Below are 22,245 nucleotides of genomic sequence, written 5' to 3'. Positions count from 1 at the left end.
GGCATAGCGTAAATACTTTTCGTTACCTCTTCAGAGACAACACTATCTATTACAGACAAATCCCAATGTCTCGTACTTGGGTTAATGGCATCTTTCACTCTAAAAGTGGGAACAATAACACTATCCATATTGATGATAGCAGACAAAGGGAGTTCATTGATCCAAGGATCATTCCAGAAGTCCACCTGACTACCATCCCCAGTACACCACCTCAAACTATCTTTAATGGTGTCTTTACCTTGCACTAAACTTCTCCAACTAGTGGAGCAACCAGTCTTAGTTCTACTTGTCCAAAAATCATCATCTTTGAAATACTTAGACTTTAAAAGGATAGCCACATCAAAATTTGGATTTTCACTGACTCTTCAAGCCATTTTAGCAAGTAAGGCTAAGTTATTTAACCCCAGATCTCTTATCCATAAGCCTCCTCGAACTACAGGGCTACAAACGGTTAGCCAATTAACATTATGCATATTTATCGAGTCTTTATCTCCACCCCACAGAAAATTTCTCCTAAATTTGTCAATTTTATTCACTAGACCTTTAGGTAGCTTTAGCATAGACATGACATGACTTGACATAGGATCTAGGACAGACTTAATTAGAACTGCCCTCCCAGCAATACTCAAAGACTTAGATTTCCACCCTATCATCCTATTGCTAAGTTTTTCTAACATATCATGGAAAGTCTTTTCTGACACCCTACCACATTGTAAAGGTATACCTAAGTACTTACCTGGCGTAGAAACAACCTGAAACTTTAAGTTCTCTTACCATTCCCATGGTAAAACTCCTACCCAGATTGCTAGAAGTCAGTAAGGTTGACTTGGCATCACTTATCACCTGTGCAGACCATCGAATGAATTTGTCTAGAATCTGCCTCAGGTTGCAAGCATTCTTGTAATTTGCTTTCAGAAAAATTATGCTATCATCTGCATACAGAGAATGAGTAACCATAGGAGCTCCTTTTGCAACAGTGAAACCTGCAAATACTTCGAGTCAATACCATGTTGTAAAAGTCTCGATAATGCTTCAAGACAAAGAATGAAAATAAATGGGGACATAGGGTCTCCTTGACGTATACCATTTATCGGGGTGAACTCTTTTCTTGGAGCGCCATTTATAAGGACTTGAAAAACAACAGAACTAATACAAGTCATAATCCAGTTCACAACCTTATCAGCAAAGCCCACACACTTGAGGATTTTAGCAATAAAATGCCAACTAGCCCTATCATACGCTTTATCAAAATCCAGTTTGAGAGCCATCCAACCTTTGACACCTTTTTTAGTCTTAAAGGAGTGGATAATTTCATTACAAATTATGGTCGAGTCAAAAATATACCCCCTTTCATAATTTTCATAGCATAATTGCACAGACTAATAGGTCTATAATTTTTGCCACAAGTCGAAATATTTTTCTTAGATATCAAAGCTATAAAAGTCATATTTAGTCTGTGGTCAAGCATACCATGACAGAAGAAATCTTTAACCAACTTGATTATACTTGGGCCAACAATGTCCCAGTATTTATGAAAGAAAATCCCTTGAAGACCGTCAGGTACCGAGGCTTTCATCGAACCAAGCTGTCGCATAGCATTATTAATTTCCGTAACTGAAACCTCCCTAGTGATGCAATTATTTTCACTACCAGTTATAATGCTAGGAAATAATCGATCAATTTCATCATGATCTAGGCTAGTTGTGGTCGAGTTAAATAAAGAACTAAAATGATCGACAATCTCCACTTCAATATCTTTATCAGAGGTTAGCCACTTACCAGTTTCATCCTTTATCATACAAATAGATCTCCATTTCGACTCATAACTGACTCAATTGTCAAAGAGTAAAACACTTATTTTGATTTTCAAAAACATGTCAGATATGATGTTTTCTGAACTCCATTCTACTAACATTGAACCGAGTTGTTGGGTGCGTCAATGCAGTCCGAAGTTGTCACTTTCAAAGGCTAAAGATTTTCAACTTTCCATAAATGGAATTAATAAATTTACATTTTCATGGTCTTGGTGAGATAAAGTTTTATCTAACCTCAACCAGACATCATGGATGCTAACTTGGGAACTTTGATAATCTCTCTAACAACTCACACAATTTTAAAGAACCATTAAACTCCTTTGCAAAACCAACCAATCTTAATACTTCTTTTCTTTATTTTTAGAGAAATCCAGATCCTATAATTGTAATAACTTGAAATCTTAAAATGTTTGGAATTAAAACTCTATCAATGGCAATCTAACCGATGCAAACAACTTCAAAAGTAAAGCACAAGAGATCTTCTTTAGCTTCAACTATCATCATAGATGACTAGGATCTTAAGAATCTACTCTTGTCAAGCACTTTCAAAGTATCTAAAAGATGTTACTCGTCCCCTTAGTCGACGCCAAAATGTAGTTGTACAAAGTAATACATCCTACATCTAACATTCAAGATGTGGTAAATGCAAGATAAGTAAGTAAAGAGAAATATAAGAACACAAATTTTACGTGGTTCGACATTATTACCTACGTCCACGGGGTAAAAGGATGAATCTCATTACTTCTCAAACGTTACAATGGTGGTAATGCTTAGTAGAACACTCAAGGATGGATATACTTAGTCTCTCTCCTTGCTCGCTCACTTACAAAACCTTCCTCTGTCTCTCTATATATATGGGTATTTATAAGCAAAGGTGCTCATACATCAAAGATACAGTGTTAGTGTATCCTATCAACATTGATGATCTTATCGGATGGTTACTGAAAGTCCCTCCCGATATATGTCACTCGATATTGCTACCATCCAAGGGATATGTATTCCGATACACCATTGTTCGATACAAATAATTCATCTGACCCGAGCCTATCAACCTTTTGTCTTCGGCCCCACCATGACTTGACCCTTCTGCTCTTGCGCGTGCTCTGTCAGTGGAATTTAATTCCATTCCTCCCGGTTTGAACTGCACCGTTAGATAATCCATGATTTACATGTGTCGGTTTTTCATTTAGATAGGGTAGATATATCTTTTACCGCACCAGGACCTTAGATCTGATTCCATGCTTCACCTCTACTGTTTTTTGGATACATCATAGCTTAAGATGCTGCCACATGTATCTGTCAAATATTTGCTATTACACCTAGCCAAGGTACACCAAAGCCTTTTGGATATGGTTCGACCTCCAAGTTAAAAAATATCATGCTAAGCCTCGTTATCATCCTGAACCTCAATGATGAGTCTCATTCTCAAGATGATGGTCGTGTCAACATATGACACCTTTTTATGGATGAATCTACAGGGTGCTCTGAGTCTTTCGCCAATCCAAGATTCTTAAACATCATCTGAGATTTGGGCGACTTAGTACTTTGAATTGTCACCATCGGTACCAAGCATTCCCCCACAGTGCCTCTTCAGGCCTGACTCTCTAATAACAACTTGATCCAACACATTTTTATAGATTATTAGCATTTACTTTTGTACTAATTATCATGTTTTAATATTTTGATAGGATATTAATAATCACCGGTTTGGCTCTAGAAATTGCCTATAACATTTGAATTTTGTTTGGACCCTTTGCGCGCATTTGGAGTAGTGACAAATCCGAAGCTGTAAATACTCATTTGAAGAACATGAGCAGGAAATGGATTAGTAGTGAACATACGGAAATGTGACTATTGTTTCCAACCATTAGAGCAACTCTAATGGAATGGGCAAGCAAACAGATTTCCTCATTATACACCTACAATGGGACGGACAAACAAATAAAATGGATGGACAGACCCTTAAATAAAAAGGTTTGCCCATCGCGTCTCAGGCTTAGTCGACCGTGTCAACCTGAGCAAGCGTACCAAATTGGGACGACCGACTCAACTTAAGACGATCCCAACCCAACTTGAACCAGTCATCTCACTTTGAGACGATACATTATTTTTAAAACAAAAAGACAAACGCAATATTAACTAAAGTTATTTATTTATAAGATTTTTTAATAAACGACTCCCATTTGATGTTATAAAAATATGGAAAAATTAGGCTAAGGCCCAACCCATGGATAACCCATAATATGAGGCCCTTAATTAAAAGAAGTTTAAATATAGGCCCCGAATTATTAAAAGATACTCATACCCTTACATATATTGTCAAGCCCAAAATTAAATAAAATTTAAATTTAAGCCCAAAATTATTAAATCTAGGCCCAAAATTATTAAAATATCGCGTGAAAGTGTAAACAGAAGTTACACATGCATATGCCATGTGTATCCAGCAATTACACATCGTTATGACATGTGTAATACAAAGTTACATATCAAAAAGTATACATCAAAAAGAACGCATACAAAATATACATGTATTTATAATAATTTCTTAGCATGTGTAACTAGAAGTTACACACACATCTACCTAGTGTAATTGAGAGTTACATATGCATCTATCTTGTGTAATTGAGAGTTACATGCATCTGTCTAGGCCCAACAAACCGCTGCTAGCCACCACCACTGCCTCCTCATCCTCCTCCAAAACCTGCACCTCCACCACCACAAATAAGCCACCAGCTTTTATGAAGTTATCTGCAACCTGAAGAATAACAAACAAACATATTTTATGAGATTAAAAGAAAGACATACAAAACAATGCATAATCACTTTCAAATGCATGTGACTAGTATAATTAGGAGTTACACATACATATAAGGTTAAATGTACTTAGATTCAGAGATGCAAAAAACAATTTTGTTATTCATTTTTAGCATGTGTAACTAGGACTTACACATGGATATGGGTAGTGTAACTGAGAGTTACACATGCATAGTGGCATGTGTAACCAGTAGTTACACATATATAGTGGCATGTAAACCTGAAATCTCGTTGTACATATAAAGCAAAAACACTAAATATGTAACTTACAGTGCAACAAGGAAAATTATTACATAGTAATTTACTGAATCATCTTGGTAGCATCCAAAATCACCTAGCCTAATTCTAGTTGAGTAATGTAAATAATAAAAATATTTTAAGATACAGGAAAAAAGATCCATAACAATTTTTTTACTTGTGTAACTTAGAGTTACACATGCATATTACGTGTGTACTCAACAATTACCAAGTCTACTTGTGTATCTCTAACAATTTTTATTTTTAAAAAGATTACCATATGATCATGAGAACAATCTTTCAAGAAAGTTTCCTACTACAGAAGTTAGAGAGATCTTCCAAACTAGGTCCAAGAAGATCCATAATAAGGATATTGTAGTCCATCTCGACCCCAAACCATCTCATATTCGGAATTCCAGCTGCTGAATCCCAGACAGAAGAAAATATTAGCAAACATACTGTGAAAAGAAAAAAACGGTAACAAGCGAAAGCGGAAAAAAAAATAGATCGTTAATTACTTCCTCCTTCAAGAACTTTGTACAACTTAGACTCATACAACAACAGTGGGTGTTTCGTCTTCACATTTTCCTACGAAGTCCCACACCGACAAACTCATGATCGACCGAAAGTAATCTTAAAGTCTTAAATTTTCATAAGATTTCCAAAGTTAATCTCAAGTCCGCTTAAGTAAATAAAATTTAAGAGCATGAAAAGAATTTACTAGCTTAATAACATCTTCTTCATTAGTCTGAAAAAGAGTAATCACTATTACTAATGATAAGTCAATTTCGCTGCAAGAAAATGTAAACAATATTGTTTATTCAGGCAATAAAAATATTTTCAATATGAAAGTCATTATTCTCTAGTCGGAATATCAATCAGACATGATAAAAACTTATCATGTCTCCAACAGTTCTGTTACAATCGTACCAACATAAGCTCCTTTCATTGTACACGCAATTAGATAGATTTTAGAGCTAAATAACTAACAAAAATGAACTAGAAGATCCAAGCCAATGCTTTAAAATACTGTAACTAAAGCAAAATTATGGGAAATGAAAATGACAACAAGTTTAACATTATCGCTGTCTAATTTAATTTCAACAATCGATTTTTAGTTCTTCCAAACCTTAAACATCAAACCGAAAACAGAAAAGATCCACGTCCTTAACATACAACAAACTTAATTGAAACTTCAATATATCCTCCATAAATCTCACAACGTCTTTAATCTCGAGCCTTATTTTCTTCCAAATCAACATCCTAATCATAAAAATCTAATCTATTAATACACTAAAATACATTAAAATCCAAAAAATAATGTAAAAACAACAGAAACAACAAGAAGAAAATCATACCTAGATTTGAAAATCGTTTGTTTCAAAGAAATTCTGTTGTTTTTGTTCTTCGATCTGAGTGAAAATCAAACAAAGAAAAGAAAAACGAAGAATATCAGTTTTGAAATATATGAAAACAGATGATATTTATTCGGTTAAAATCAATCAATTAGGTTTATTGGTCAAATCTCAGATTTGAACAAACTGAAATCAACAAACACTAAATCAATGGTATCTAAATGGTAAAAAAAACAAATATTGCAATGAATTCGTTTAGATTTAGAATCATACCTGGGTTTTTGTTGATTTGATCTTCAGAAATGTTTATAAAAATCTCAAAAGATCGATTTGAATCTTCAGATTACAAATTAGAAGGGAGAAACTTATCTTTCTCAATTTTTTGTTGTTGAATCTTCAGATCTACTTGTTGATGACAATTTTCATCGTCCCTGCATCTCAATTTCGACTTACTCAGAAACGAATGAAGATCCAGAAACATCATCAGTAGATACACAAGTAGAGATCAAAGAATCTTATCATTTCTTCCTCTTCGTAGTATAGCGAATCAATAAAACCCTAGAAAATGAATCTCTGGTTTTCGCTCTGGTTTTCGGTATGGTTTTAGATGGAGAGAGAAAATGGAATAGAAATGAATCTGGAAATGAAACCTATAGCCTATTTTATTAGGTATATATAGTAAAGGGCATTCTTGGTATTACTAATTTTCCCCCACCTAAAACTTTATTACCAAGACCTAAATTCTAAAATGTTGGGCCTAGAAATATGAAAATGTGAAAGAATGAAGTTGATATTGTAGGATCCATTTAATGGGGCTTCTATATATTGAACCCATATAGTAGGAGTTCTAGTAGTTTTCACTAAAAAATTATTGCTAACTACAAAACGGGTCGCACTAACTAAATAACATATTTATTTATACACTAAAATGTGTCCACTAGTTAAATTAGGCTATTGACCACCGTGAGAAATCACGTTTGCTTGGCTACATGAACGAACAAATGATTAAAATTTGATAATTAATAGGGGAAAGCCACTTTTACTAGAAGGAAATCTGACTTGGTCTACGGTATTTGACTTGGGGTCAATATTGGGTGGATTTTGTAATAAGCTTTCCCCTAATCATTTTTTTTCTTGGAGTTTTAGGAGTTTTAACTTCCATACTATCCTTTCTCTGTTGATGTGTCAGTCAAGTTATCTTTATCGTTCTAATATATAAGGATGCGAACAATTAATTTGGATGAAAGTGTATAGCTGGCAGTTGTAGGATGACTCGTGGTGTAGGATGATTTGTAGTGTGCGACTGCGGAGATAATGGGAAGCAACTACAGGACTGTGTACTAAGCTATTTAGAGGATTGAGTCAAGTTGCAGTTAGAAAATATTGGTTCCCAGTATATTTTCCCTATTGTGAACTCCTTCTACACCAAACAATGAGTTCCTTTGAATCAAATGCTTTTATTTAGGGTTTATTTTATTTTTAGTATTTAGGTTTTGTCCAATTTTTGAGTTTGATCTAACATTTGTCCAGTTTGTTGTTTGGTACTTGGAATAATGTTGACTCACGTTTACTCTTGACTTCTGTTTAGCATTTGTTAAAAATTAATATAAAATCTAATAATTGTCAGAATTTACTATTACACCCTTCGGTTTAAACAAAAGGGAGTAGAACTCGGGTTCATCTTCTTTCCGTTCTCTACCTTTCTGTTTTTTATTTTTCTCTCGCGATTCAGAAAGTTTCTCTTCTATCTTTCTCTATGGATCGAATTATGCTGAGAGTTTTCCGTGGAAGCCTGAAAGAGATTAATTAAACCGAGAGAGAAGATATTGATCTTGATGAACATGGAACAACTGATGATGGCGATGAGATCGATTGAACTCGGGTAATTGGGGAAAAGGTAAATCAGAGAGAATAGAAGTAGGCTTTCTCTGATTTGATTGTGAATTGGTATGTCTACCGTAAACCCAGGAAGAAACTATAGGGTTTATAAAATTTATCTATATGTTCTTACCCAAATAGAAATTAGGGTTCTTGGGGGTGAATTTCTAGAAATTAGAAATTAGGGTTCTCTGGGATGAGATTAAAGATGGGTATTGAGTTAATTGAACATATTAGGTTGAAATTTCAGATGAAGTTAAGTCTCATGAAATGAATTGAAATCTCAGTGAGATTAGGGTTTGGTTTTGAGGATTCTAGGTAAATAGAGGCAGCAGAAAAGATTCTGGTAAGGGGATGTTTTGAGGATTCTGGGTAAATAGAGGGGGAGAACAGATTCTGGCAAGGGGAGGTTTGAATTTGGGAGCAGATGGATCCGAAATCAAGAAACGAAATTACAACTTGGGGTTGGTTTGAATCTGAGATTGAATAAATTAGAGTCGACATACGGCATCTGGTGCAAGTTTGTGGTGATTTGAGTTTTCAAAAAACTACAGAGAGAAGATTGTGGTGCTGCTTGGTGTTGTTGATTTATTTAGTTGATGGAGTCTGTGCTGGTAATTGAAAAGCCGAGAAGAAATTGATGGTAATTTTCGAAGAAATAGTACAATTGAGATGGTTGTTTGGTCTGTGACTCGAACTGTTGGGGTTGATTGTGCTACCGAGAGGGTTGATTGTTAGTTGTTCTATGAGATAATGAAACCAAAATTCTGGTGTTGTATGTTGATGGGTTTCAGTGGATATGTGCTACCATGGACTAGGTAGTGATTGTATGGGTATCATGATGAGAATCAGATAAATCTGAGTTTCTATGGAGTCTAGGGTTCTGTTGTAACTGAAGCAATATTGATGCAGTGGTCTGTTGAGTTATCGGTTTTGGATATGAAGATTCAGATATACATGGAAATGGATCAAGGTGGATTCTGATTTTTTTAGAAGGGTAAATAAGTAAAACACTCAATTATATTAATAATAAAAAAAAGAGAAAAATAAAAAAAATAGGTCAAATAAAGTCAATCACAGTCGAACAATTCCAAATATCAAACACCAAATTGGACAAATGTTAGACTAAATTCAAAAATCGGACAAAACTTGAGTACCTACTTTGTTGATTGATTAAGCATTACAATTACATCTACTTTTGGATGTATATAACGGCTACTGTTTTGTAATTAATTAACAAGCATATATTTCATGAAATAGATTAGTGTATCTTGCATTCTTATATATTCATAGTACACTAAACTCTTTTGAGGAGGAGATTAGCCAGGTGCTCTTGCATTGCCCTTTCTCTAACGTACATTTGGAATTACTTTGCGTCAAGAATGGATCCATCGTGGGATCACAAAGCCAATGTCAAGGAGATGTTTGAGGATTGGTTTAATCGGAAATGGAAATTTGGGAAAGAAAGTTTGGAATGCCAGAGTTAGAAGTCGACCTAAGGACTGGATCATTATCGAAATCACAAGACTGATTTATCAACGGGGTTCGTTAGATAAGTGGTTTAAGTTCGTTAGATGAGGACTCGAACCGCTTACCTCCTACTTGAGAGTCAGGCTCCTGGTCAACTGGGCTAACCCCTGATGATTAAGTGTACTAGCTTTTTGGTAGGCATTTTGTCACACTTTGGATCATCATATCTGATACCTCCGCAAGGAAGAGTTTTGTTCTCCCCGGGTCCCTCTTATGAGCCATCCAAAACAACTCAGAGACTTTGGGAGATGAGGATCCTTGCTGGTAATTTCCGAAGGACCTTTCAGATTTTTCTTTTTTTTACTGAGTTGTCCTGATTTTTTTTTACTGCTTGGTAAAATTCCATGTCAAATGCATTACTCCAGTAATTGTATTATTGAAAGAAAAGTACAGGTATAAGAATCATCTATCCTTTTGAAATTCAATGTCGTTAATCAATTTTGAAACCACCATTGCTCCCTTTAATTTCTATTCCTCTTTTATTTTAGATTGTTAAGAGCAAGGTAGACTCTGTGAAGGTTCAAAGTGGTTTCAGCCTTACCAAGGTGCCACATCAATGGCAACATTCATTAGAGCATTGATCATCATAAAAGCTATGTATCAGACGGAAGAATTCTTTTGGCTATACCAACCTTACACAAACCAGATGAAAGCCCAACAAGCATGAAACTTTAATTTCCTATTCCATCACAAATATGTTCCCAGGACAGAGTGACACATACAACATCCTAACAAAAGTAGAAACCTAAAGTAACCTGGAACTTATCATCACGTATACACTACAAGATGTATTTAAGATCCAATAGATAACAAACATATTGCAAAGAGCTTCTGTTAAAGAATCTATAGTTAAGCTGACCACAGATCATACATAGGTAGCAACTGACTTAAATTAGTCATCTTCAAAGCCATACCATATAGCCTCCTGAGTTTCACGGCGTCCAGAGAACCACTGATGAGAGTTGCATGAGGACCACAACATGATTTGTTTGCATTGGTAGATAGAGATACTTGCAACATCTTCTTCAGTAATGCTTGCAATTGACCCCTGAAGTTACTATAAACCTCTGAACTTTCGTTGATAGATAAATCTGCAGCTTCTTCCCCATATATGTGGCGACCTTCTATTAGGCGAGAAAGAGCCAACTCCAAGTTCTAGAGAAACAAAAAAGAAACAGCTGTATCTCAGGAATCTAAGTAGAAGCAAATGAGTGTTTACCAAGTAAAAGAGCCGAATATGATTTTTATGCAACTTTCCTAACAAATGTTCTATAAAAAGTCCTCATTTTAACTTGAGTTTAGTGCCCGACCTTGGTAACTGACGGTACAAGAAAATATTCAAGAGTCGAAACTCTTAAAAAATACATTTTTGGGAAAGATTTTCATAAGCAAAAAGCTTAGAAGATTTTCTGGTGAAGGGCATTTTCAGCTAACTCGCAAATTCCTTTTCAATTGAAGAGCATGAAGAGAACAGTATCACCTTAACCTTGTGAAAAGAAATTAAAGCTAGCCCAAGAACTACCTTGTCTTATCCAATCCTACAACCTAGTGCTGATGCAAGACATGTCTAGACTTGAAAAAAATAGTTGACACAGATTTAAACGGCACACTCAAGATGATTGTATAGATCACACAGGCTGATTATGAGAATGGAGAAGACAGGACAGCAGAATTTTGAGTAACATCATACTACCCTACCAAGACTTAAGACTTAAGAGTACAAGACTTGATATGCAAATGCATTTAATACATTGACTTTTACCCTATCCTACTAGTGCTTCGCGTCAAGTTACCTTACGAGTTTCTAACTTGAGGAATTACTATATGCAGCTTTGATACACACATACAATGACAGGATCTAGAACAGCAGATTATCAAGAGAAAATATCTTAGCATTTCATTTCACTACAAACAATTACTGAAGGGAATAAAGAAATTTTGGACTCTACGGGTGCAAACAAGAATTGCTTCTATGTTAATGTGATGAATTTAATGATAGAAGTTCAGAGCACGTACTGTGATTGAGTGTATAGACTCCGAAAGTTTCCATGAAAGTGCTGATCTTTCGATAAGAATTGTCAGGTACATAACTGGATGCGTCTTTGGGCCATAAAAGCTTAGAGACTTCTGCCAGCTCCACTCAGCCAAGGAAACATATTGTTTGACCCTTTGCATAATGCTGCTTTCACTGCTCGGAAGTTTACTTTCGTGGACAAACTTCAAACAGCAGTCCCTGTGGTAGCAAGCAAGCTGAAAACAAGCATATGCAGCCTCCTGTTTTCGCAATTCACCTAACAACTCGTACATGCGCAAAGCCTCCCTAATAGCACCATTGGCTGAGCTCTCATGCTTTCTGAGATCTTCCACAACTCCCTTTTCATTAAGTTCTGCACAAATATCCTCTTTTGCCAAAAGCATACCAAGTCTTAGATACGTATTAGCAAACTGGGTATATACTTCATTCTTCAAGCTGGTCGATAGTGTACCCAATCCTGCCTCCACTTCAACCCTTTCCAACTCAAACGTCGCCGCCTCGTAATACCTTAATGCTTTTCTGTATTCCAGTTTTGCTGTTTCCAGTAATCGTTTATATGAATCTTGCAAGAGCGTGTGTGCTTTGAATATTTCCATCTTGGATACCATTTCCTCAGCCAATGCTCTTCTGCCATGACCCATATTGCAGTTGATTAAAATGATATTAGTATGGTCAGCAACTTCTTTGAATGCTTCTATCGCATCTGCAAATGCAAGTTCAGCTTTGTCCAATTCCTTCCTGTCAAGCCTATGTCGCCCCAGCTCATTACAAACCCAACCTTTTTTCTTGAGTATAGACTGTAGTTCTGACGAACCAATAGGAATTCCACCTAATGCTTTTTTAGCTTCATCATAACAACTTACAGAAACTGAGAGATTGCCATCCGCGTCTCCGATGATATGACTCCCAAGGAAGACAAAGATTCCACCAGTTCTCTCCTTAGAATTAGGCGTTTCACTCGGAATAGCTTCAGATACAATCTCGCATCCCACATCATCTACTACGGATTTTGAACCAGAACTGGTCTGCTCAAGCTTAGTTTTGGTTGTATTTGAAACTTGAACCTCGGTGTCTTTATTGGTTGTGACCAAACAATCACTGTCTGAGTTGTCCAACTGTCGACGTCTACGGATGTTTTCCGAGCTCCCAACAACTTCCTTAACGTGTGCTTTTTTCTTTTTCTTTTTTCCATAATCTAATGAACAGGCATTTCCACTACTACTACTTGCGCTGTTACCACTGCTTGCTCTGTCACTCTGGCAGCTACAGTTTATCAAGGAACAAGTGGAGCAGTTCTGCTTAAATTGCCCCAACTTCTTCTTCAGCCTTTTCACTTCTTTCACAACATCAGATGACATTCTCACCCCCCGGGAAGATGCCTTTGCTTCAGAAGGTGCTGAGAGATCTCTATTTCTTTGCAAGTGGTACTCGACGTAAACATCTCCAACAAGTGTCCAGGCCTTGGCCCAGAATAAGTAAGTGGAAGGCGATCCTTCACTATCAACAGAGTCAGAGGAACTCAAGTTTGAATGTGTTTTGTCATCCATCAATGTTCTAGTCTTTCCACTTCTCTTATTGAGGGTTTTCTGTGCTAACGAGCTACTTACCATGGAGGAAATAAACTGTGCATCTTCAACATGTTGAGGCATTGATCCATAAACTGAACAAGCTATACCGACAACTTTCAAAGTTTGCTGCAATTGCCCATCCTCCTTATAAGCTTGCCCAAGAGCTAAATAAGACTCCCCAAGCAGAAGAACAAGTTTCCACAATTTATGGTCCATTTTAGATTTTGGAAGCCAATCTCGCAAATCACAAACTTCAATACAATCAGAATCCCCACAAGCACAACATACAGAAAAATGGCCATGTGCAGATCTATCTTGTGTTTTCTTCCCATGATCCACAAGGTCAGCTTCAGATTTCTGTAGTTGGCGTTTCCACCTTAAAGACTTGATTGCTTGGGACACATGATGTACTGCTGCTAATTTAGAGGAGATTGGATCAGCAACTGTTTGGACCACATGGGAAGAATTTTCGGACCTCTGATACACCGCTAGAGTATCTTCATCATCGTTACCGCAATCGCCTCCTCTAGGATCTATTATCTCCATGCCTCCTGAAACGAGAAATTTTCCAGGAGCAGATGAGCTTGCACCCATAATCGTCTTTGAAGACACCACATCAGATTCTGAATCTTGATGGGAATATCCATCTTCATCACATGACAGTTTAAAGTGCAAAACAGATCCAGGTAAAGCCAGCGTAAATTCGTGAGATTCCTCTTCCGCATCTGTAACTGTAACTTCAGATTCTAGAGGAACAAATTCAGATGTTAAGTCCAATTCTTCATAACATTTCAAAATTAGCCTTGCAAATTGTTCATGAGCAGATGCACGGACCACCTATTTGAGAATAAGTTAGTATTAATTACTTCACAGATTTTCAAGCAAATACATACTCATACAACCAATAGAAGAATTTTTTTGGGGGGTGGTAACAATACCAGATGATCCTGCTCGTCTAGGAAATCAAGACATTTTCTGAAAAATCTTGCACACTTTGCCCTGCTACCAGGTGCCTGCCAAGCAGCAAAATCATCAAGTATTAGTTACATCCTAGAGCCAATCAGTTTCTAATAAGATATATAAATGAAACGACAAAGGACATAAGCCTAACCATTGAAAGAGACAGCCTATGTGCAAGTCGATACAGAAGAGTCCCCAGCGAAAATAAGGAATCCCTTCGTCCATGCATTAGAGATGGCAGAGAGCCAGAGCTTGCATCCTGGTCATCTGGTGAAGGATTCTTAGGGATGGCAGATAGATCAAAAAGTTGAATATCATCTTCTCCAGCGCTTTTATAGAGCTGGGTCAGTAATTAAAAAAAAAGGTAAGGTCAGCCACAAATTGAAACAGCCATCACGAAAAAGCACGAGAACCAAAAGAGACTAACTAAATTTTAAGAACAATACCCAGTAAGCACCAGGATCTTGCTTGCAGTTTTCCTGCAGGAAACGCAATACTGACAGGCCATTTTGTTGGACAACTTGAGGATGAAAGGCTGGTGTTCCGTCCTCTGAAATACCCTTAAGCAAGAAAATGTCATCAGTTTTAAGAAGTTCATAACCTTGAACAACACCATTCTGATGGTAACATATGGCCAATTCAGGCACACTGGCCATTATATTATCAAGCCACGCTTCAAGCCACGTCAACGGAGTGACCTGTCAATAATAAAAACATCAGTAAGGAAAGGCTACACAACACAAAACCAACAAAAATATGTGCAAGTACGTTGCTTACCTGTCGAGCAACATCCCATAGATGCAAGCTCACAGCAACGTATCTCTCATTACTAAACAGGAGCAAGTCACTACCCAAGAGCATCCGGAAGTTGTGGAACTGCCAGAAAAGAACCCTAAGAAAACCATCATTACCAACTCTCCTATATTTCTCAGATTCTTGAATTGGATGTCTCGGTTTCTCCCCAACTTGTGAAGTTTTCTTGACAGCATGATGCTTGTTAGTTGTCTTCCTCTGCTTACTTCCCCAATATTTGTCTCGATTAACCTGTGGATAACCTGAACAGCAGTTTAACCCCTCATTTTGACTGTCATCACCGTGGAGATATTTGGACCTATCCCCTTGTGCTGGAAGATCAGATGATACAAATACATTCTTTCTAGTCTCGGATCCAGGAAGAATAGATGTGTTAGCAGATGTGTTAGACTGCCTTCCCAATGGGGGATGCTGAGATGGCGGAACATCACAAGCCTCTGCCCTCACTGACTGCATCGCAAAATTCAAAAACAAAGACTGATCTACGGATTTTGATTGGCTGCTATGCCTTCTAACTAATCTTTCACCCTCTTCAATGTCAGGCCTGCGTTATTGGATATTTACAGGAAATAAGGGAACTTGTTGAACAAACTCACTAACCAAAAAAGGGAATGACTAATTAAAGAACATACCCTGCATTGAGAACAAGGGTGTTACCAATACGCTGAACTGCAACTGATAACCGAGCCTTCGTATAAGGCATCTTAAAAATTTGTTTTAGAATGTCAGTTGGTCCTATCACATCAATCTCGTCTCCATACTCCGAAAGACCATATACAGCGAGTGCCTCAGACTTTCTAGAAAGATTTTGACTAGCCACGCTACTTTCCGTATTAAAATCTGTTGAAATAATTCCACCATCAGATATGGAAAGTCAAGCTCCATGGATATCCAAAAAAAAAAAAAAAAAAAGACAAACAATTACGCCTTATGTGATTAAGCTAACACCAGAGCAACATATGATGTTCCATAGACATACCTTATTCCTTTTTACTTACAACTTGGTCAATTTCTTTATCCCACAAGGTCATTCAAAAACAGATCATAGAAGGAAAAACACTTCAATCATTAAGCTTATTTGGCTTAAAAATCCAATTATCTGAGTTAAACATAGCACACATAAACTTACAAAATTACTCATCTAAACTACTACACTATTAGATAATAAGGAAGGCAGAGTCTACAACATGTCACAAGGGAAAAATGAAAACCACCAAAAACAAGGTCATGTGTTGAACAAATAGTTGAACCTCATTCGGATACGACAGTTCTATACATTTATACTTATTCCTCACTGAATCAGTTCTACCAATGTGTTGAAAGCTAAATTTGCTTTTAATCAAGCACTGTTGTTTTCAGTCCCTAAATTTTCTATCGGCAAATGTAAAACATCAAAGTTGGGATAGCATTGGGATTACAACATGAACAACACAAGTAAATCATCACACATTTTAATAACATGAACCCAAAATTCTAATTCTAAAAAGGTTACCTCCGGTGGGAGAACTAGAGGCCTTGGATTGTACTGCAGCAAGAGCAAAATTCTTTTCATGAAGGTTTGGCAGCAATGGTGGAGTATTAAGATCAGTCTCAGTTGGTAGCATCCTATAACGAGGTGCTTTGACTCTGATGAAAACCACAAATAACAACAAACATAATGAGACAAATTAGGGCATTATAAGTAAAGATGGGGAGAGACTGTGCTTACGTTTGGGAGGATGAAGAAGAAGTAGAAGATGAAGGAATGAGGGCAGAGTTGAAAACATGATTGAAAGATTCATCAGTAGGAACAGGTAAAGTTCCACATAAAAAACCAACTGGTTTTGGTCGTACAATCTCTAGTTTCCCTATACACTCCAATTCTCCCCAATTGCTACTGCTACTACTATCAGATTTTGGAGAGTCCATTTACTAATTTTTCAATTTGTTACCATCAGTTTAGTTTCATGATAATCAAAAATTCATTCTAGGGTTCCAAATCTTTCTTTTGTCCGTGTCTTTTCAGTTTTGTGTTGTTTGCAGGAGAACATTCTAGAGTAGTCTAGTAGTTTGTTGCAGCGAGGCACTGATATGGTAGTACTAAAAAATAATATTTGCTGGCCCATATCCAGAATATTTTCATAATGGCTGGTTTGTCCTAATTTAATTAGCATTTAGCAAAAAAAAAAACCTAATTTAATTAGCAGTAATTCTCTAGTTTTTTTTTTTTTTTTTTTTATCTTTTTTAGATTAGCTAATCATGAGCTCCTTCTATCTCATCAAGGATAACATATTTCAAGTTTGCAGGGTTCTCATGGCAGGGGGAGGCGGGATAATTTTAGGTATTTTTTCCAATTTTGGATAACAGATAATAAAATTTGGAAATAACACTTCTCTCAAACTACGTTACAAATATTTGTAATTTTTATATTGTTAGAAAATATTTTAAAGCGCCTACATAACGATATAAACGTGAATATCAAATTATACATATCACTTATACTAAAACTTGATAATAATCCATTAAAATACTAATTTTAGAAATATGACCATTTTTTATGTATAAAGATCAACAAAAATTTAAAATAAATAGGTATTTTTGATGGGACGGAGGGAGTATTAGTTATTAGATTAGATTTAGTTTTTTATTTATAGTTATTAAATTAAAAAATAGATTAAGTTTTTAGGTTTTTTTAGGGAAGAGAACTAGAAAGAAAAAAAAGAATAGATGAAGTTTAGATTAGATTTATTTATTTTAAAAAGAAAATTAATCCTAGAATTTGATTCACCTAATGTGATTCAAATGATAAATTTGAGGCGGGTGAATCCCTATATGATAGAGAAGCCAAATTTTACATATGATCTCATGATGGGGATCCGAGGATGGCTGAATTTTTAAGTTTTTCAGTCGTGTTTACGGTTGGGATTTTGCCTAGGTAACTAATCATAAGAAAATGTTACTGCTAGGAAACGATGGACTCCTAGTCGTAGATGGATAAATTGTAAAATATTACGATTGGTTTCATAAACTCAAACCTAACCGTAAAGTCAATTGGAAATCCAAAAAACCAACTGTAACATCTTCAGTGAATAAGTTTACGATTTGAAAATTAAGAATTCCTAACTGTATATTAATCCACACCCCTGATATTTTTTTTTTCTGATTTCAACTAATCTAACCCATTTCAAACGCAAAAAAAAATGAGAAGAAGAAAAAATGAAAGTGAAAGAAAGAAAGAAAAGTTACAAATTGAAGTACTCCATATAAATGTAAGCTAGGTAAATATTCAATCCGAACATCTTTGTTATTCCCCTTTGTGTAGTCAGAATACTACAACAACAATATGATATGTTTCTTCCCCTTAGTCAATGCTTTACTGTTTCGTTAGATAACGTTTAAGCACAATTGTCCTTTCATTAGTTATTGCAAATCACATGTTTACTCCATATATTTCTCCCCCTTTTTGTCACAAAATGACAAAGGTTCGAGCAAATAAAGGACAAACCGAAAGAATCTTACAAATCTAAAAAACTTGTAAACAACCTATACGAGTTAAGCAGAAGGTTCACATACCACTTTAGATAACCAATGTTAAAACCAAAACTACAAGTAATTTAGTTTTAATATATTGTCAAGGAAACAATTGCCCGAAGCGATTTTCCCGAATAGTTTAACAAATCGACTAAGAAACTTAATTCCCTTGTTAAACTGATTGTAAATGTACAAAGACCAAAATAAAAGATAAGAATTAACTTTATTTCTCTCATCAGGATCTAATTATTTAGATAATAACTTAGACCTTTCCCTTTAGAAAAGATAAACACTAGGTTAGTTAACTAGTTTTTCTTGTCAAGGCATTCGATTAGACTTGAATAACCGAATTCTCCAATTTGATATGTCTAACTAAGATCAAAATTAACTTAATTTCTCTTATCCATAATCAATTTGGACTAAATAAATGATCCCGTATTTTGTTAAGCCATAAACAATACATACAAACCAAAAAAAAAAATTGATTTGCACTATTATTTTCTTAACCGGAAGCAATTGAAACAAACATAGACATTATATCACCGCAATTGCATCGAATTTAGTTAAGCAAAAACACTTGATACCCAACAATAAAGAAGATACCAAACAACAAGCCAAATAAATTGACACAGTTTTTCTTAACCGCAAACAATTGAATCATACACACACAGACACACACACACACACATCCATACACAATAATGAAACATATCAATTGTACCGAAATTTTGTTAAGCAAAAGAAAAATATATGCAATATAAAAAGGCTTTTCTTAAACAGGAAAACGATTAACTAACAAATTCGTTACCTCAGATTTTGCAGCCTCTTCTCCCCAAAAAGATATATCATTAAGCGCAAGTTCAAATAAGAACTCTCCCCCGGTGTGTTGTCATCCTCTCGCAAGAACAAAAGAATAACAACAAGATCAAACTTTACCAGAGAAAGGTTGAAATGGTTTTAATAATGCGTGCCAATAGCAGAAGTTGAAAACCTGAAACACATATGTTATGCTAAACACAACTCATGCAAACATAAATTGATTTCAACATATTTTGACTTTTCTCATATGAGTTTCAATAGGAACACCTTATGATCCTTTGATAAAGCCTACCAACACGGGCTAGAACTTAATCCCGCTGAATCAAAAAGCCACACAAACCATAAGGGTTGCATCATATGAGGTCGAATATTAAGGTTAATGAAAACCGAAATCAGACATCCCATAGACCGAATATGTTAGAGCATTGCTCGGTTGAACTCGCATGCATTGCTATCTCAAGCATGTTTTTCAATGTTAGTGATCAAAACTATAAGTCTTGATTTCTAGTCTACTATAGCTAAGTCTCAGACTAAGATAGAAAGTGTAGTTGAGCTCAAGGACTTCATGGCGATTCATCATACAAGAAGAAAAACTACTCAAGGAACTAGTGGAACTTCTCGACAAAAAGGTATGTGAAGACTTGAACTTATCTATCACTCAAAAGTCTATCTATTCTATCTCCTACTTCTTGAGACAAAAAGTCGTATACTATATATAGACTTTGATTATACACAGTTGGTATTTCGATCCGAGTATACATCGCCTATCTATATCTCGAAATATGTGTTGGTGAGATTTTCGTTTCGACCAAGTTTATCTTTACCTAGTGACGAAAGTCATGATATGTTTCAATCACTTTGAAAATTCCTTTCACGAAGAATGTTTCGATGATTGTAATGAGAGTTTAGGTTACATAACCAATGTGGACATAAGAATTGTTGTGGAAACACATTTATGTATAAGTCCTATTCCTTGAACAAAAGTTTGCGAACTTTTTTGATCAAGAGAACCGGAAGAATGGCGTGAGCCAAGTCCGCGAACTGCCGAAGTTCTCAAACCCGAGAATTTCTGCTGGAGTTGACAAACTAGTGCGTGAAGCTAAGTCCGCGAACCGGCGAAGTTCTCATCCAGAAGATTTATTCTGGAGTTTGTAAACTCTGCCCGGTAACTTAAGTCCGCGAACCAAGTCTGCGAACTTAAGAAGGTTATATATCTGAAGATGATTTCTAAACTTAAACTTAAAAAGACTAAGGAATGCAGTTTGCAAACCTTGGATATAAAAGTTCATGAACCGATTCGAGTGAATCAAATCATCTTTGCTTCAACTGTGTCTTGTGTAGTTACATAAGAATTCTTTGCAATTGAACACCTCTCTAACTAGTTCATTTGAGTCATGTGAACTAGTTATGGTTGATATGAAATGCTCATATGGCTAACCTTTTGGTTAATTATTATTGAACCAACAAGTGCATACGTTTGGGTATGGTTAACAAACCTAGAAGCGTGCATTTCAATTGTGTGTAACAAGCTAAGTTTTCTATCTAACGGTTGAGAAATATTAGCTTGAATCTAAATCAGGTTTTCATCTAACGGTGGATATTGATTGCTTTGTTACCAAGGTAACTTAATGGCAAACCCTGATTTGAAAGATTATATAAGGGGACATCTAGCATCAATGCAAAACTAATCCCCACACCTTACGTGTGGTACTAGTTTGCGTGCTAGAGTCGTTTCTCCTTTAACCTTTGGTTTTCTTCTTCTAAAGACCAGGTTAACGACTTAAAGAATTCATTGGGATTGTGAAGCCAGACCGATACTACTTTATCGTTGTTGTGTGATCTGATCTTGTATCTTCTATCGTACGAGTACAATCATATTGATTGGATTGAGATTGATATCTCCGATAGGCAAGATATAAAAAGTAATCACAAACATCTTTGTCTCATCGTTTGTGATTCCGCAGCATCTTGTTTCGTTACTATACGATTAAGATTGTTGTGAGGTGATTGATAAAAACAAGAGAGAAATATTAACTCCTTGAGATACTTTTACCTAGATTGAGTTTGACTGTCTAGTTGATTCTCTAGAAAGTATTTTGGAGTTAGTCCATACATATTGCTAAGCGAAATATTGGGTGGTGTTGTTAGACCCCCGCCAATTGGTATCAGAGAAGGCAAACACGTTGAAGACCTTACAAGTCCGTGTTTATAGCGATCTGACTCTATGGACAGAGGTGCTATCTCTATTAGCGTACCACCAGTCTACGATGGCTCTAATTACTTATGATGGAAAATTGTTATGCGAGCTTTTCTTCAAGCACGTGATTTTCAATCATGGGTTTATGTTGTTAATGGCTATGATGCTCCCGTTGTGGCAGTTGGAGATGTAAACGTTCCCAAGAATATTGATGAATACAGTCCTGCCGAGATACTTGTTGCAAAGCAAAACTCCGACGGTTTGAATGCCATCATACATGCCATTACCCCAAATCTTCAGCATCATGTGTCTAATTGCACTAGGTCTAAAGATGCTTGGGATATCTTAGAAACCGTATTTGAAGGTAACTCCAGTGAAAAGGAAGCTAGGCTTCAAAACCTTAATTCCGATTGGGAGAACCTTCTTATGGCAAATGAAGATACATTTGATGAGTTTAATCACAAAGTGTCTGAAATTGTTAATGCATCTTTTGCATTGGGTAAGACTATTCCTGAAAAGGACATTGTGATGAAAATTCTCAGATCGCTGCCATCTAGATACGAGTCTAAGAAGCATGCCATCGTTGAGGAAAATAACCTTGATAATCTTTCCAGAAATACATTGGTTGGAAATCTAAAGATCTTTGACCATGAGCATACATCCAAAATCGGAAAGGATGTTGCCTTTAAAGCACAAAAGAACACTAAATTCCTT

The 22,245-nt window shown here is 36.0% G+C and overlaps 1 protein-coding gene and 2 long non-coding RNA genes across 6 annotated transcripts; 1 reads left to right on the top strand and 2 right to left on the bottom strand.

The window, feature by feature from the left end:
* Positions 1 to 4,207: 4,207 nt before the first annotated feature.
* On the bottom strand, positions 4,208 to 6,809 carry LOC113361255. 3 transcript variants are annotated; one of them, XR_003365032.1, is made up of 5 exons: positions 6,494 to 6,809; positions 6,224 to 6,277; positions 5,995 to 6,128; positions 5,143 to 5,287; positions 4,208 to 4,569 (listed from the first exon to the last, which is right to left on the bottom strand). It is a non-coding gene; the product is annotated as an uncharacterized LOC113361255 (long non-coding RNA). The 3 variants fall into 3 exon arrangements; XR_003365033.1 differs by lacking the exon at positions 5,995 to 6,128; XR_003365034.1 differs by lacking the exon at positions 5,995 to 6,128 and having other exon boundaries at positions 5,143 to 5,284.
* Positions 6,810 to 7,926: 1,117 nt separating this feature from the next.
* Positions 7,927 to 9,316, top strand: LOC113361254. Its single transcript, XR_003365031.1, has 2 exons — positions 7,927 to 8,916; positions 8,951 to 9,316. It is a non-coding gene; the product is annotated as an uncharacterized LOC113361254 (long non-coding RNA).
* Positions 9,317 to 10,275: 959 nt separating this feature from the next.
* On the bottom strand, positions 10,276 to 17,043 carry LOC113356158. Of its 2 annotated transcripts, XM_026599196.1 has the most exons (9): positions 16,713 to 17,043; positions 16,497 to 16,630; positions 15,637 to 15,844; positions 14,969 to 15,548; positions 14,638 to 14,889; positions 14,343 to 14,531; positions 14,170 to 14,244; positions 11,645 to 14,068; positions 10,276 to 10,783 (listed from the first exon to the last, which is right to left on the bottom strand). In XM_026599196.1, the coding sequence occupies exons 1-9, from the start codon at positions 16,910 to 16,912 to the stop codon at positions 10,478 to 10,480; spliced, it is 4,368 nt and encodes a 1,455-aa protein (XP_026454981.1). In that variant the 5' UTR covers positions 16,913 to 17,043; the 3' UTR covers positions 10,276 to 10,477. The 2 variants fall into 2 exon arrangements, with proteins under 2 accessions (XP_026454981.1, XP_026454982.1); XM_026599197.1 differs by lacking the exons at positions 16,497 to 16,630; positions 16,713 to 17,043 and adding an exon at positions 15,984 to 15,998.
* Positions 17,044 to 22,245: the final 5,202 nt, after the last annotated feature.

Source organism: Papaver somniferum, chromosome 3 (assembly GCF_003573695.1).
Source record: "Papaver somniferum cultivar HN1 chromosome 3, ASM357369v1, whole genome shotgun sequence".
Lineage (NCBI taxonomy): Eukaryota > Viridiplantae > Streptophyta > Magnoliopsida > Ranunculales > Papaveraceae > Papaver > Papaver somniferum.
Note: the sequence above shows the minus strand (reverse complement) of the source record. Positions and strands in the feature narration are given on the sequence as shown.